The following is a 16,820-nucleotide window of genomic DNA, read 5'->3' as shown; positions in this document are numbered from 1 at the left end:
AACTGTGCAGCAGGATAACAGCTGATCACGTCAGCTGGCCCTGCCTCCTAGCTGGATATGCAGTATTTGAATATTTTGAAGAATCACCCTTAGGAGCCAATATTCGTACACTGAATTTATTATCTAGTCTCCTGAAGCAAGAAGAGGGAGAAAAAAAATTTGTGACCTGTAAGTCTTTGAAGTAGTGAGGTGTTTGTGAATCACAACTTTTCAGACATGATAGGTTTGCTTAGAAGGTCTGAAAAATAATGTATGGCAACTAGAGGTGTTCCAAAGGCTGGTACGAGGGAGTGAAACCTGCCTTTTTTTCCAAGATGTTTGAAAGAATGCCTTAAGCTGTCCTCACGTTACTTGTGGCAACCTGCTGAGACAGTTACAGAGATAAGAGAACATGGTAAAACGAGACCAAAAAAAAAGTACTGAATGTGTTTTATTTAAACGAAGATATTTTTACAATTCAAATTGGGAATTTGTTCTGTATCCTGGTTGGGATATCTATTTGTTCTGCAATCGTGTATCTATAGTGAGTTCCTCTGGAGGGTGAATGCACATCAGTACTCATCATGTCCGGGCTGCAGTTTTGGCTGGAGACAAGACCTCGGTCGTTTCTTGAATCTTTAGTTTTTCTTTCTTTTTGGACAGAAGTTATGCAATTGTCAAAGCAATGCAGGTAGGTGTCAACCTCTCTGGCCACCCTGCTCTGCATTGGTAAGCAGACCCAGAAACTGGATCTTTTCCCTCAGGAAATTTATCCTGGAGTACTGGTTCCAATTTCATTGGTTCTGCTCTGCCTCGTGTTCTTTTTCACCATATATCAGCAAATTCAGTTTTTCTAAGTATTTTGTCATGAGCACGATAGAAATATATTCAAATCTGAAGGCAATACGAATCAATGAACAACAACATACAAAAAAGTTGGCTTAGAAATTCCAACCCTTTTCAGTTGTCAAAAAGCAGATTTGCAAAGCTAGACAGAAGTGCAAACCTCACCCTATCACCTGGCCAACATGCTGACGCGCTGCCCTTGAAAAACCTGCCTGTGAGAGAGTCATGTTGTTACGTCCATTCAGCCTTCCATATTCTACCGACTTACAAAGCTGTTGTCTGTCTCCTGTGATTTGGACAAACTGATTTCATAATGATTACAAAATTCCTGTAACAAATCTGGGTATCTGAAGTGGTGATTCAGAGGTGAAAAGTTCAGCAAGTTTAGCTCTTTGAGCAGGTCAGCCACCCAGTAGTCTTACTGTGTTGCAAGAATCTTCCACTATTTTAAAACAGATTAAAAGTAGTTCATATCTTCAAAAATATATTAAATGACAACTATTCAAATTTGGAATTTAAACATAATGAATAATCTTTGTAATCTACTTATGAGATTCTACCATGGATTAAATACTCCATCACTGATTTTTGCACTGCTTCTATGAAAGTGTTGATTTACGGAGCTATGTGCAGTCTGAGTAGGCAACCAGTGTAGCTGTCATAGCTATCACCGAATGAGCCCTAACGCAGAATCATTTCTGCTGAAGATCAGCTGAGAAATCAAAGAAAACAGCCAATTTTCTACCGTACATTTAAGAAATTCTTGTTTGACATATATGTGCATGTGAATCAAGCTTAGAAGAGCTGAAGAGTTTACTCGTTCGAGATAAAAGCACTTTAGCTGCCACACACACAGTAAGGTCAATGACAGATTTTGGGGAAAGAGAAATAATTAATTGAATCAAAGAGGTCAGACGTTTTATTTGGGATCATACATACACAATTATTTCATTGACTCAGGAAGAGGCTGAAGAGCTGAAAGGACTGGGAGATTTCTGTAATTCTTTCGGATTAATTGATGGTTTTCTTGACATTGCTACAAAACAACAAGTGTAACCTATGTCTGTTGTGTAGAAATGTCAGGCATGCACTTTTCAATTTTTCTATTCCACAACACCCCTTCCTATTTTCTGTCCTTGGGATAGGACGTAAACAACCCATGAAATATGAGCGATATTGTTTTAAAGTGAACTCAAAATCAGTCTACTATTTACAAGGATATACTTGAACAAATTTTACTTAGAAATACTCAGAAACTGTGGCTAAAATCGGCTCTGCGATTATTCAGCCTGCACCTGCAATTTCAGTCTCATTTTACCCGCTCATGTTTCTGACACCCACTATGGAGTTACAAAAACATTGCTCAGACTCAAAAGCTACTTCTGAGTTATTGACCTCTAATTTCAGAGTGGAAAATACTTTTCACCAAGCTTTGAGTGGAAGCATTTTTTTCCCCAAATATTGATCATAATGAAGATATAAAACCAGATCTAGCCGATATCCAACTAGCAGCAATTATAACAAAGAAACACATCCCAAACAACCAGAGTTACCTCCCGCTGCTCCGCACCTTCACTTTTCTAGTCCAGGCTCTCCCGCGGTGCTGAAGCACCGGGTCTATCCCCTGCGTGAGGGGGACCCGAGCCAGCCTCACGGAATTTCTGGCATCTCCCACTTCTCCCTTGGTGCTCCCTCAGGCTCTGCTGGGCCTTCTTGAGGTTTTTGATGTGCATGCATGGCTGAGTGTGTACATAGATATCTGTGTATGCATATGTATTTTGGGGGGGAAGAGCGTTGGGCGTAGCGACGATGGCACAGTTTGGTGCGGTGGGCCCGGCTGGGAGAGCCGCTGCTGACCATGTGCGAGGTGACGCTAATCACTGCGGACGGTGATTAATGATCACGGCAGCGATTGTGTTTCAATGCACAGTTTTACTCTCTCAAGCCCACAGAGTTTTTTCCGTACCGGCTTCTGGGCAGGAGCAACACCCCACACCCCTCAGAGCTCTCCTCACAGCGCGACCGCCCGCCTCAGGCTTCCCGCCTCAGGCTTCCCGCCCCGAGGCCGGGCCGGGCCTGGCTGTCGCCGGCCGCGTCGCCTGGCAACCCGCGGCCGGCCCGCGGAAACGGAAACGCGCGAGGCCGGCGGGGGCCGCCGGGAGCGGGGGTGGGGTCGGTTTGAACCGTTGGCCGCTCGGCCGGGCCGGCTCTGCGTGGGGCGGCCTCTCCCCCGCTGAGGGGGGCCGGGACCCGCCGGCCCGGCTCGGCCCCCCCGCCCTCCCTCGGAGGCAGGCCAGGGAGCTGCGGCGAGCGAGGTAAAGGGGGCGGCGTGTCCCGGGGGCAGTGAGGGGAGCGGGGCGGCCTCCCCTGCGGGAGAGGGGCTGGGGTGCCGGGTGAAGCTCGCCGGCGGGTGCGGTTGTGGAATCGAATCCCGCGAACTCCTTCACGGCAGCGGGCGGGAACGGGGTCGGGGTCGTTCGCTGTGGTAAATCGCTGCAAATCAGCTCCGGGCAGACGCGGGGCTCGTAGCAAGCGGCTTGATAAAGCAGCTGAAGGAAGTAGGAAAACACTTGTCTTCGCCCCGCAGGGAAGGCGGCTGAAGGTCGGAGCCGGGCGGTGAGGGCCCCGCTGCTCGGGGAGGGTGCTGCGGGGAGTGGGGCCGGGGGTATAACGGGGTTTGTCTGCAGGGAAAGGCCCCAGCGGCTTCAGCAGGCTGCCTGTTGCGTTCAGCTTAAGTGGGCAAAGAAATGCGCTAACTGCAAGCTCAAAGGTACAAAGAAGATGCATGCTCCAGCTGGGAGATGAATGACAGGTGACCTTAGATAAAGAGCTCTTGTTTGGCTGTCTCTTCCATACTCCTTCGTTAAAAAACAATTCTGACAACATTCGTTGGTTCTGTTACTTTTAACTCATAGGTTTATTTGCTGTTTTTCCTCCTTTTTTCCTTCTTCTTTAAAAAAAAACCCCAAACATTCCAAGGAAGAAAAACTTACGCATGCGGCTATGGCACAAATGCCTTTAGGTGTTTTATACAAATTGTGTGTAATTGAATACCTTTTTGTGTGGTTGACTATTCATTTTCAAATCTAAACAAACACATTCTTGTAAATTACATTGAATATCTGTTGTTTGCAAAGAATCACTCTTATTTTTGTGTTTAGTTGAACCTAATAAAACATTTAGTTTTATTCTCCATGTAGTTCCAAAGCATGTCTTTGCATGGCCTAGGATGAACAGAGACTAACGCATAGTGGTATTTGATCTTTTCTACTTCAATGTGAATAATTTTTCAGGTTACTTTGTGTTCTTTCAAAATGAATGGTGAAGAAGAAATATGGGAAAAACTAGATGCAGAATTTGATCACTGTGTTGTGGATATGAAGCCTCATGTTCTAAAACTACAGCATAGGTCAGGTAAATATGGTAAAATGTGCTCATAGAGAAATGCTAATAACAAAATTCTGGGTTACTGATAATTATTATGTGTACTTGTATCACTTTCTTTAACCAGACGCTTAATGTCTGATGTTACAAGGCTCTGTTTTGAGGGGGGAGTTTATACAACTTATATAGTTGGATTTTTTAGGTACCTATTCCTATTGTTTGAGCTTATCTCTCTTATCTTGGCGATGTAAATGTACTTTTGCATAAACACATTAACTTCTCTATTTTAAAAAAATTAATTCACTAGAAACCAAAAGCTTCTCAAAGGCATTGTTTTTGAGATTGCACTTAAAAAACGGCAAATACTTTTGAGAGACACCGTTTTTAAAATTTGGTTTAGGAATGTGTAATGATATAAACATCAGTTAATAAATGATGTTTTATAAATCTAATGGTTAGAACAAACTGGTTATTACTAAAGGCATGAACCCTACAAATTAAGACCTTGCTTTGTAACGGCTTAATCAAATGAATAGTTTCATCATCTGGTAGCAAAGCTTGTGTAAATAGAGGTTTTTAAACTGAATGAAGATTTATTGTGTATTTAAAATGTTAACGCTCATGCAATCTGTACGTTGTAGTTAAAGGCAGCTCTTGCAGTGAGTTGAGAATTCCTGGTGACTTAAGTGTTCTATATTTATTAGAGATTGATTCCGAACATGCTATTTCTAGAAGTCATGTAAACTTCTGGTAAATGTGAATTTATAGAACATATTTCTGGAGGACATAAATTTGAACTATTGTTAGACTTTTTTTTAGTCTAGATATTTAACCATTTTTTTCATTTTGTTCAGTCATTTGGGGTTTTTCATTTGTTTTGCTTTAAACTTTTGGATAGAAGGGAAACATCTACAAAATTGGTGACCAGTAATGGCTTCTGTTGTTTCTATGTGTTTGATTTGCTCTGAAATTGTGTAGTGATTATGTATATCTGTATTTTTAGAAAGACAAAGGTGTGCACTGTGGATTAAAAAACTATGTGAGCCCTCAGGAGCAGGCACAGGAATAGTGGGAAGGAAGAACCGGAACCTATACGCAAAACTTTTGCTTCACATGCTAAAGCGAGGTGTGCTGGAAGGTCCTTTTACACATAAACCAGAACCAGGAATACTGAAAACTTTACCTTCGTACATGGTGGGTGTAACTTCTTTGTAAGACAAACTTGCTTAAATATAGTCTGAAAATACTTTTAAGCCTTTGATTTGGCATAAATTTGAAAAACAGTTGTGAATTAATTGAGTGGAATTGTATGTGGTAAATACAGGCATTTATGTTGCATATCTTGTAATTGGTGTTGGAAAAATCTTTCAATGTGCAAAACCTTTTATGGGACCTGTTTGTTCAGGCTCCAAGAAGACTTACAAAAATAGGTGTTCTGAAGGAACAGAAAGATAATTTTTGCCTAATTCTTTGAAAGGATGTAATAAAAGACCCTCGAGGCTATATTTTGTCTTAATCAGCAGATAGTTCCTCTAAAAGGAAAAATGTGTTTAAATGAGGTGAATTCAGTAGTCTGCCATTCTGGCTTTTGCTACACACTCCAGCTATTTAAATTCTACGAAAGAAAAGAACAGTATTTCACGTAGATATTGTTAAGCTTGCAGTTTGTTTTTGAATATACTGTGTCACTCATTGGCATCAGCTTTAGTGAGATAACAGTCCTAACTTAGGCTACAATTACCCCTACTGAAAGAAGTAAAGTACTGGAAAACATTTATACCACTGCCTGTTGTACTAATTTCCAGGGGTTGGGAAGGTAATATTGGCACACCTCATTGACTTAATTGGAAAAAGTATTTTTATACTGCAGATGTTCCTGCAAGAAACGACATTAACAGTGTAAAGAATATATTTGTGTAAACATATTCTAGTGTTGATGTTGCATTTATTTTAATTACAGTCAATTTATTTTGATGAACCAAATTCCACAAGAGTTCGGAGTACTAGCCCAGACTGCTTACCTGACTGGGTAATGGGAGAACTAGGAAACAGTGAATCTAAGCATGAGTCGTGGAAGTTATCTTCTAAAGAGGAATCATCTTTAGCAACACCACTTAAATATGGGTAAGATATCTGTATTTGCTTTATTCAGTGTTTGATTCATATTTAATAGATGTTTGATTTCATATGCTCTCTACGTTTGAATTTGTATGTATGGATTTATTACACTTCCCTCATAGACTCATCTTGAACATAGTGTTTGTACTTTGTATATAGAAACTCTGGTAATAGGTTCTAACTTAATGATAACTTTTATACTTTTCTGTTATTACATTCCTCCATTATGTCTTCTTCTCTGGCTTCTGTTAAGTCTTCATCCATGTCCTATAGCTCTATCCTCTTTCCCTTCCTCTTGTTCTCCTTCCCCTTTAAGCTACAGACACTTAGCATGGAAAATCAATAGGCCAAAATGATAGTTTGAGAAATTTAGCAGCAATTGAAGAGAGGGCTTTATAGTGATTTGGACTGGTGGTTACCGTGGGGTACTTGTGACTTGTACAAAGAGTCTGTTTGCTAACGTAGAAGTAATCACGGTCCGCTTTTTTGCACCACTCTCTCTCTTCATGTTAATACTCTGTAGACTTGGTAACATTCTCTGTAGAGAGAATCTCTTCAAAAGTAGATAATAGCTATTGTTCTAACATTCTAAATATCTATCAAATAAGCTGGTACTCTGGTTATGTTTTTCAGACCTCAGATATTATGGTGGCAAAGCACAGTGGTCACAAGGCAAGAGACAGAATTCATACAAAATTACTTAACTGGGAGAGGGAAGCACAGACAAATATGGACAGGCAGTAAGGAAGAAGTGATGTCGTAAAAGACTATAGATGCAGAAGACTCTCAGGCCAGATTTTTCTAAAAATAGATCAAAGCAATTGCTGTCCCGTTGGAGTTCTTGTACAGTCCTGTTTTCTGCGTGCTGATGTATAGAAACTGGAAAGTGGTATTAACTAATGAAGCTGAGGTGGATTAATCTTCACTATTTCTATACAGTTCAAAATAAAAGGAATGTACAGTAAGCAAGTAACAAAAAATGTGGGGAGAGTAAATGTGTAATATTAAAAAAAAACGTAGTCTAAGGTCATAATGCTGAAAGGAGCTTTTATATCAAATAGTTTTTAATGACTTTTTTCTATAGAGAATAGAAATATAAACAAGCGTACAGATGGTAGATTAAAGGATGTTCTATCATTGTTGCTCACAGGTTTTTTAGAGGAAACAGCATAGTGGCTCCCTGCAGATGAGCAAGTTTTGCTGTTCTGTGACAAAGGAAGAAAAGTTAGATGCGTACAAAGAAAGAGGGATTTGATCCATCTTTTTGGGAGCATGCTAGTTCTTATTAAACACTTATCTGTGTTGTGTTTCATCATGGCTTCTTTATGAAATAGCAAGATTTCTTTATATTTCCTGTGAGCTTCATGAATCTTGGATTACAGAAGGTTGGATTGGACCAGCTATACTTGTTAAAACTTATGAGGCTAAAAATCAGAGCTGCTGCCTGTGGAATGTTCTGCTGTGTTGTTTTGTTCTACTGTGTGGGGAGGATTGTTTGCAATGACTCCATCCTTGTCTGAACAATCTCTCTCCGAGTATGATTTAGAATGTTTTGATTTATCTCATGCTGTCTACTACAAATATACGCACTTTGTTGGTGACTAGCACCCCCTATGCCTAGATCCTGCATGTTTGTCATTAGGATAATGCAGAAATTTCAGTATTGCTTATTTGCAGCTGTACAACAGAATCCTGAGTATCTGTAGTGACATCTTATTATGGCAATCCATTGGACAGTCTCTTTTTGTAGGTATGCAGGAGCCAGCAAGCTTAAGCTGCATCCTTAGTTCCAATCAGTTGGGTATAGAGCTGTTTACACAGCAGGCAAAGGGATGAAATATATCAGGTTATTAAGGCTTGTTTTCCTGTTGGCTTAGAAAAATGTCCCTGCAGTATTGAAGGTGTGCCAAGCTGGTCAGCTGGACACTGTTGAAAATCATAGGCTTTTTCTCTGTCCTATTTTTTGGGAATCTTGGGTAAATTTTATTTTAATCTACATTCTGTTCTTAAATATTTACTTTCTTTCTAGTTTTTCTTGTGCAGTGCAACTTCGCACCGATTATGATGATCTATGTTCCTTTTTTTTTATGTGGCTGCATTTCACTCATGGATGGAATTGCCTCTTGTTTGCTCGTTTTGAAGTTTAGTTAATGTTTAAACTCTCTGAAATCCGTGGTGAAAAAAGCACTCTTAGAGGTAGGGCGTGCATATTAGTCAAAACTCGGTAAGCTCTGTACAAGAGTAAGTAAGTGTTTGCTTTGCTTCTATATGAAACTTCTGGTTTGGTTTCATTGCATTATAAATATGCTCTCAGGTTTTTTTTCAGAAGTCTAATGCTTTTTTTAATGTGCTCACTTATATTTTTTGTAAGTGGTTATCATTAGCTGTTCATTTTTTTAGGCACACCGATGTTTATGCTATATATCACAGTGCTGAGTCTTGCATTTTTTAATTTTTCAACTGTGATTTGGATAGATGACAGATAGGCACTCTTGCAAGTTACATCACGTCGATACTGAGTATCTTGAAACTTTTCCTCTTAGGTATCCATTAACTATGTGTAATTCTAACAGTCATTTAAAAAGTTGCTCTTAGGACTGATGCATCTCCTCTTTGAGTCCTACGGTGTTAATACTAAGGGGTCTTCTGGTTGCTTCCACTCAAATGCTCTGATGTGAACCTGTGGGTTTGATAGCAAACTTGTGGTTTAAGAACCAAAGGTGGAGAATAGAGAAGTTGCCACCTGTGTTACCATATTACTGCATTAGGCTTGGTGATACAAAGAACCATTGGGAAGAGCTGTCCAAATACCCTCAATTAAAAAAATTAGGTTTGACCTTACGAAAACAAGGAATGTATTATGCTTTAGAAATGCTTTTTGAGACCTCGGCTAAATCTGTGTTAGATAGCGTTGTGCCACGTCAAGATATAGTCGGCATAGATCTGATGAGATTGTCTTGGTCGCTGGGAGTAGCACCATCATGATAAAGTATCACTCTGGGTATTAGAAGCAATAAAGCAATATCAGCACAACTCTCTCCTATTAGGCCCAATCATATTGATATCTCTACAAGGCCATATTTGCGGCATGAAAATACACCTAATTCCTCTGAATTCCTTACTTGTACTGTCAGCTAGGGTGTTATTTGAGTGGGATGAGGCAGCATATTCCTCCCTCTGTATCCAACTGGTGCTTGTCCCCGTTTGAGGAAGGCTGAAGTACAGTTCCGCCTGCTCCGTCCCTTGTATTCTCTGTCATGTTTTCTTCCCTCTTCACTACCTGGATTATAGTAGAATATTGGAAATCTGACCCTTTTTCGCATTCAGTATCTGAACCTAAGATTCAGCTTGTTCTGGCAAAGTTCCCTAAGTCGTGGGCAGGGTAGTGAAGCTTTATTTCATTTGCTTTTTCTTTTTTGTCCTGTGGGACTGTAGCCATACCTACATTGGTGATCAACATGGTTCCCAAGGCTCTGGTGAGTTCTCTGGAGACCCATATTGTATATTATTTCATGCCAGGAGAAGCAAGTAAATGTGATGGAATAAGTTACTGGTTTAAAGAAATCTGGAAGTGAAACTTAGCTGGATAGGCATGGCTCTGCTAATGGGTACTCATACCAAGAATGGAGCTGTGTCTAAGGAAATCTGAATTTGTATTGGCAATTAGAAATTTTGATGGCTCTGTAGATAACATAAATTAATCTTCATAGCAATGAGAAACTTCTGAAAAATGTGAGAGTTATGCAGGAAGAAATACCGAAGGTAAATGTGTTAGCTATTATGTTTTGTAGAAATATCTTATTTAATACTTATTTACATGTATCTCTATTGAGATGTTAGCTATACTGAAGGTATAGATCCTGCCTTTCTTTGTATTTACAGTTTTGAATGAGCTATCAGTGCAAGTAAAGATGTAAAGTATTAAACATTTCTGGATTCTGCAGTTTGTAGAGAGAGCCAGCAGATGGTGATCTTGTTACATTATACTTGTCTACTCAGAAGGTGTATTAGGAAAACTGTATCCATAGGCCTGTAATATATGTAGTTGGATGAAAACTTTGCATTCCAACCATGACTCAATTCTTACAGATAGACTACAACATTTTCTCAGGGCAAAATAGATAATGTCAGTGAGAAGTTTTTGAGTAATTTTTTGATGTTTATTTATCTCAAGATTCCCTCCTTTAATAGAAGCAAGCAAGTGGACAAGTTCTCTTCATAGTTATTTTTATCTTGCAATATATGTACTTCTATATATGAAGATTTTGGCTTTTCTGAAAGATGTTGTTTGTCTGATTAAATAAAAAATAGGTAGACAAACCTTACTTTCAAACTAGTGTGTAAATGAACAAGACCAAGCCAGCTGGCGCTAGAAAGGTGCATCTTTATTTTGAAATATGAGAGAATTGGTTTTAGGAATGTGTAGTTTGATTTGAACAGAAACGTGGTCTTTCTGACTCCATAGAAAAATTCTACTGTATGTTTATAGATTATGCCTGAAAAACACTGTTCAAAGATAGTGTGTAGGTGTGCTGTACCAGGAGGAACCAGTGAGTTTCCCTTACTTTGTTCCTAGTAGGAAATTACTTACTAATCTCCTTTATTAGCAGCAAATGGCTTCCTTCTCCCATGCTAGCTCACTGTTTTGGCTGAAGCAGGAGGTCACAGCGCTGGTGTCAAGACTCTGACCATTCTCCACTCACCTGCCGTGGGAGGAAAAAGAAATAATCTTGTGATTTCTGGAGCCTGATTCATGTTAGCAGAAGGCTGGAAAAGGGAGTGAACGGGTAGCCTATGCTTGATATGAGCAAAATTGTGGTCCATCATTAACGGTGTTCTCAAATTTTGTTTATAGAATCAAGTAAAACAACTTCCTTTTTGGTTCCTCTTCAAAATAGCAAAAATAGAACTAAGAATATATCTAGACTTTTTCCCCCCCATTTTGTCTATTTAAAAATATTACTGGTAACTTGGGTTGGTTTGAATATTTATTGATATTCCTTAATCTCTTAATCATAGGGGCATGAATTCTGTTTTCTGTCATTTTGAGCAATTGGAACTTTATTGAATTGTTAGGTAACCTGAGTATTGTTCAGAAAAGAAGTCTGATAAAAGTGCAGATTTACTGACAGGCAAAGATTTGTCTCCTTTTAATGAAAGATAATTTTGTGTCAAATGAAATCTTGGTAAGAAATGCATGATTTGGAATGCTAGAGACAGTCACTTTATTATTATATTTCTTTTAATCTTTTTTACCTCTAAGTCTTTGCTTATCTAAACTATTTGCTGCTTTGTAATTGTTATTTTGCATCCATGTATGTTGTTGGTATTGGTGCTGGAAGGGAAGGTATGGTCCCATTTGTTATATTTCACTGTTCCCTGCTGTTTCGATGAAAGCTGGGGCAGTGTGCTTCATGAAAAGTTTGTCTGTGTTTGCCTTCCTAGAAGTGACTAGTTTACATTGTACATGCAACAGTTGTCTTTCTGTCCATAAACACTTAATTCGTCTCAGTGTCTTTTTGGCATAACTTACTGTTTAATTTGCTGCCGGATGGAAAGAATGAAAGGTATTTTAATGGTCTGACTTGATTTTAATACAATATAGCTAGTCATAGGAAGGTGAGTGGACTAACAGGAGTTTTTAATTACTTTAATACATGTGGACTATCTGCTATTCTTAATTTCCTTTTGTTCAAATGCTTTATTTATGACAAAAGCTTTTCCAAAAAATCCCTGTCCACTTTTTTCTCTACTGGACAGAGTACTTGTTCATGCTGTACTTGTATCCTGTCTTGCTGGCCTTTTTTTACCATCCCCCCATATATACCACTTTAGGCCATAAAATAGACCTGAAATGAAATGCAACTAATACAGTCTTTATGACTTGTTTCTTTGACATGTTACTGTCCACCCTGGCCTTTCGAGTCATTGCTTTTCTATTGAGCTGTATGCGTAGTTCTTGCCCCTGTCTTCCGGTTTGTATGTTATATGAAGATATACCTTGATCTAACCTCATATTTTTTTGGTCTTCCCAATGTCTTCTCCCCTATTGGTGCAGCCAACCATCACCTTCATTCCTTTTTCTTCTTCGAGTTGCTGGACTTTATCCTATGCTGTCTCATATGTTTAGCAATTTTGTTTCAAAAATGTTCTCTTCGATCAGCCTTCTCAGTTAACTTAGATTTATTCTAAAATCTGTTGGGAGATGTTGGGTCACGTAGTAACTGAGAAATGCAAAGAACACCTTTTAATATACTGTGATGTACACGATATTTGTGGTGTTTTTTGGCTGTTGTTGTTTTAATGGAATGCTTAAGGCTTTTGTTTGCCTTTAACATGCCTTTAATAAGAAATTTTTCTTTTTTTATTGTACTATTTTTGATCGTTATATCTTAACATTTATTTTCTCTTGTGTATTTTAAAAGATTTTATTTTAAGATTAACATCCTTTGTGTGCCACAAGTTGTTGAAAATGAATTTTTCTCTTTCTGCTTACTCTTCTTGTTAATAACAGGGAAAGATTCAAGTACAATGAGAAGGCAGCATTAAGATCACATTCTATGAGTCCTCCTCACCGGACAGATGAAGATAACCTAGCCACACCACTGTCTGTAAGATGCTTCTCCTTTTTGTCATAAAACTTGCTGTAGTTTAAATGAATTGGTTTTGTATATCCCCGTAAAGCTGTTATTTCTAATTGTGTGAGTCATGATCCTTGTGTACAAGTGCAGACGTTTGAGAAGGAGTGATAGGAAAGACTAAAGTTCATCAAAATCTGCAAGTGCAGGGGAAAAGAATTTCTTGTAGGATGCTCTCAATTCATTCTAGTGGTTGACCTCTGTTTAGTGTAGTGTGTTTAATGTCTGCGGCATTGTTTTCCCTAGGCTTGGCAAACTGACTGTATTGACATCATCTTGTATTTTGCAATAGTAGATTAAAGAAAGCTGCATAGATGTCTTTGGCACTGTTTAATGATGGTTGACCTCTGAAAGAGTGAATTTTGGACAGTTTGTTTTATCAAACTTTCCACAACTAGCATTATAGCTGATGGAAGGACACTAGACAGACTTCATGTAAAACCCCTTTAGTCCAAAATATTTAATGATATTGTATGTATAATTGCAAGCATTTAAACTGAAAATTACTCCTGACAAATATATGTTGTAAACAAGTATGCTGTTTTCCTTCGTGAATGTGTTCTGTAGCCTTGTAGTGTCCGGTGTTTATTACTGGAGAGGTCTGTTTCCTGTGGTTCCTTCGCCATAGCCAGTGCATGTATAATGGCTCTCATTCCTCCATGAAACACTGAATTTGCTGTATGTACTTTATAGGTCTGCCCACACTTATTTTTTTTTTTATTGTATCAGAGGAGCAGTTTAGAAAGATTGCAGCTGGAAGTGTGCTGTTGATACCTGAGCAATTCATATAGACTGTTCTTACCCTTCTTTACTGAGCCCAGTCAAGAATTTATGAGGACATGAAGTGCAAGTGGGGTAAACTGAGGTCTATCTTTTTGAGGAAATTTGTGTTCTGCTATGCATTTGGAGTAGAGGACTAGCAAGGGAATGCTTGATCATGGCAGGCTACAAGTGATCTGTGGGCAAAAATTGAATGTCTCTACTCTAGGCTCTGGTTGGTATGAATGTACTTACAATGCGTGTGTTGATTGTATATATACAAATGTAATTTAAAAAAGAAGTGCCATAATTAAAAATAAAAAATAAAAACATGCTGGATTTACTAAATTTCTCCTTATTGGTTTCCTGTTTTACTTGACTTAAAGAAATATTTCTTATGGAACAGTTACTGTAAAGAAAAGGATTTTCTTCAGTTGAAACCTAGATTTGGGGCTTTAAAGTTTGTTGGTGTTTTTTGTTGTTGTTGTTGTGTTGTTTTTTTGTTTTTTTTTTTGTTTTTTTTTTTGTTCCTGGCTCTGCCATAGGCTTCCAGGGCAGTGTTAGACAAGTCACTGCACTTCATTGTTCTTCAGCTCCATATACTGGATTCTACTGTGATTACAGCTTTAAAAGGGCCTTTAAGTGAAATAATCCTCTCTTGCTTTGCCAAACAGTTTGATGAACGTTTGGCTGGCTGGAACAAATAGTATCTTGTTCTGTTGTCAGTGACGCACAGATGTTCTGGCATAATTCAGGCCCAGGTAGAGGAACAGGGAGTCTTTTAAGAAACGTTAAGAACTGCTTCAACCAAGTGTTGATTAACTGAAGTCAAAGCTTCATTCACTGTATGTTCATAATGAATGAACGGATTTAAAAGGAGGTGTTTGCATGCCAATACACAAACCTCTTGCTAACAAAACTTAATGAGACAAAGTAATTCACACTTCAATGTTCTGTTTTTCTAAATAGTATTATATCTCAGTTAAGGAAAATTTTCTGTACCAGCTCCCCTATTTGATACATTAAATACAATCAGTAGTTACTGTTTTCCTACAGGAAAAACTTTCTTCTGAAAGACATAGCCTTGAGCAACAATAACTACAGTCCTTACTGAATGTTGGAAATTGTTTATGCAAAGAAGACCCCTAGCCTTGAGCTGGGCAGCAGCTACTGTCCTCTGCTTTTGCAGCTCTGCCCGCTATAACTATCTCTGCCTTGCTGTGGTTTCCTTTAATTTCTTTTTTTTTTTTTTTTAATTTGGAGGCTGATCAGGTGATCTCTGAATTCTGGATTAGCCCCACAAAAGGTACTGTGGGGATGGATCATTTCTAGAATAAGTATGTTGCCTGAAGAATGGAGTATTTTTGATTTTTGTTTAGTAAACTCACCCTTTGTAAAAGAGGCCGTTGCTTTGGAAATAAGTAAAATAAAGAACAACATGAAAGTGAGGAGGCAGGCTAATTTATCCTCCAAATTCCTTTCTTAGCACAGCATCCTACTGGAAACTGAGCTAAAACTGATTAAAACTGTCAGAGGTATCATGACACTAGTAGGAAGTGCAGTGTAGGCATAGCCAAGTCAATGAGAAGCTTTTTTTTTCTTTTAGACTATGTATCTGCCAGCTCTTCTGATATTTTGTTTGACTTTTTTGTGTTCCAGGACCATCGCCATAAAAAAACCATTTCTTTGGATGACAGTGACCTCGAAGCACGTCTCAATAGTTGGAATCTTGGGGTAAAATAAACAGAGATATTACTTATTTATTGACTTGACTTGAAAACTCCTTAGTAATGTAGTCTGCATCTCCGAATTTAGTCAACAAAACTTTATGTGGGAATCAGACTTTTAGAAATGAATTGGTAAAGCTTGGAAAGGTTAATTATGAATACGTGTCATCTTGAGAAGAAAACATTAAAAATGCCTCATTTTTAAGCAATAATAATCATATTGTATTAAATATAGTTGCTGATAAATCAAGCAAAATAATAATACCAGCTGGTCAAAACCAAGTGTCTTACTTTGGTGGAAATTCAGACTGTTTCTTGATAACTCAGTAGCATGATCTTGAATTTATGCTTGTATAAAGGAAAGAAGAGTTTGGCTTTCTGGTGTGTTTTTTGCGTTGTTTTTTTTTTTTTTAAAAAAAAAGGAATACAGAGTTTGCAAGCCATTAATACAACTCAACTTTTTTTTGCCAGTTTGCCTCCTTTTGGAAGTGTTCAAGAGGCTTTTCAGTGTGTTAACCTCTTTCCTTCCCTTTTATTAATTAGAATCTTTAGACCAGCTCTGTGGCCCTTACTCATGGAAAGAATAGTGTGTCTTTGCCAATTGCTTTGCTGAGGAAAGAATCTACCTTTGTGGAAGCTTCTGCAGTACTTTGGCCTATGTTCTTGTGTGGCCTTGGCTTTAGAATGTGTTGGTGAATACAGTACTTCTGCTGCGATGCTGAGATTTGTCCTGACTTTGATACATCAGAACTAAAGTATCTGAAAGAGAATCTACTGTGATTAATATCCTGATAACAATTTAATTTTATTGAGATCACTTTTATTTTAATAATGAGGTTTTTTCTTTTTTTTTTCCTTTCTTTCTTATTTTCTGCTTATTCTCCCAGGTTGAAAGCTCACTCGGTTGTGTTTGGGAGAGAGGGCAGCTGAAGTTAGGAGGAATGAGAGCTAGTTTCTAATGAAATACTTCAGCTTTGTTTTTTTAAAAATAATGTATTTTCATGTTGTTATTTTAATCAATTACCAAATAACCCTTATTCCTCCTACACTATTGTCAGTCCTGAGGGATATGACAGCATTTAAAAATCTTGCCTATTACACTTAATGTTTTGCATTGATGGCCAAGTTCTCGTCAGTAAAAACATAAATGATAAGAGAGAATGTTAACTTTTTTGTGTCCTTCTTGGTGTTTCTCTTGCTGTTTTGGTGCCTGTTAGCGTTTTAAATGCTAATTGCTTGCTTGCTTTACTTCTGAGACAGAAGGAAGTCTTGACCTTGAGACAATCCAGGAGCTGCCTGACTGCTTTCTCCAAACTGAAGGTGGAGATCAGTGAAAATGTTAGTCTGGGTGCATGGTATTGCTCCTTGG

At 38.4% G+C, this 16,820-nt stretch overlaps 1 protein-coding gene across 3 annotated transcripts in view; it reads left to right on the top strand.

Moving 5' to 3' along the window:
- Positions 1 to 2,969: 2,969 nt before the first annotated feature.
- CEP112 (centrosomal protein 112) overlaps positions 2,970 to 16,820 on the top strand; it is a 170,503-nt gene continuing 156,652 nt past the window's right edge. The window contains exons 1-7 of one of the 3 annotated variants that reach the window (XM_075169445.1): positions 2,987 to 3,140; positions 3,513 to 3,637; positions 4,119 to 4,234; positions 5,213 to 5,403; positions 6,170 to 6,333; positions 12,842 to 12,938; positions 15,384 to 15,458. In XM_075169445.1, coding sequence (XP_075025546.1) covers positions 5,323 to 5,403; positions 6,170 to 6,333; positions 12,842 to 12,938; positions 15,384 to 15,458 — 417 coding nt within the window. In that variant the 5' untranslated portion in view covers positions 2,987 to 3,140; positions 3,513 to 3,637; positions 4,119 to 4,234; positions 5,213 to 5,322. Of the gene's footprint in view, positions 3,141 to 3,512; positions 3,638 to 4,118; positions 4,240 to 5,212; positions 5,404 to 6,169; positions 6,334 to 12,841; positions 12,939 to 15,383; positions 15,459 to 16,820 lie in introns of all 3 variants that reach the window. The other 2 variants (XM_075169442.1, XM_075169444.1) reach the window with 2 other exon arrangements.

The sequence above is a fragment of the Calonectris borealis genome, chromosome 20 (genome assembly GCF_964195595.1).
Source record: "Calonectris borealis chromosome 20, bCalBor7.hap1.2, whole genome shotgun sequence".
NCBI classification, from domain to species: Eukaryota; Metazoa; Chordata; class Aves; order Procellariiformes; family Procellariidae; genus Calonectris; species Calonectris borealis.
This window is presented reverse-complemented; position numbering and strand designations above follow the sequence as displayed.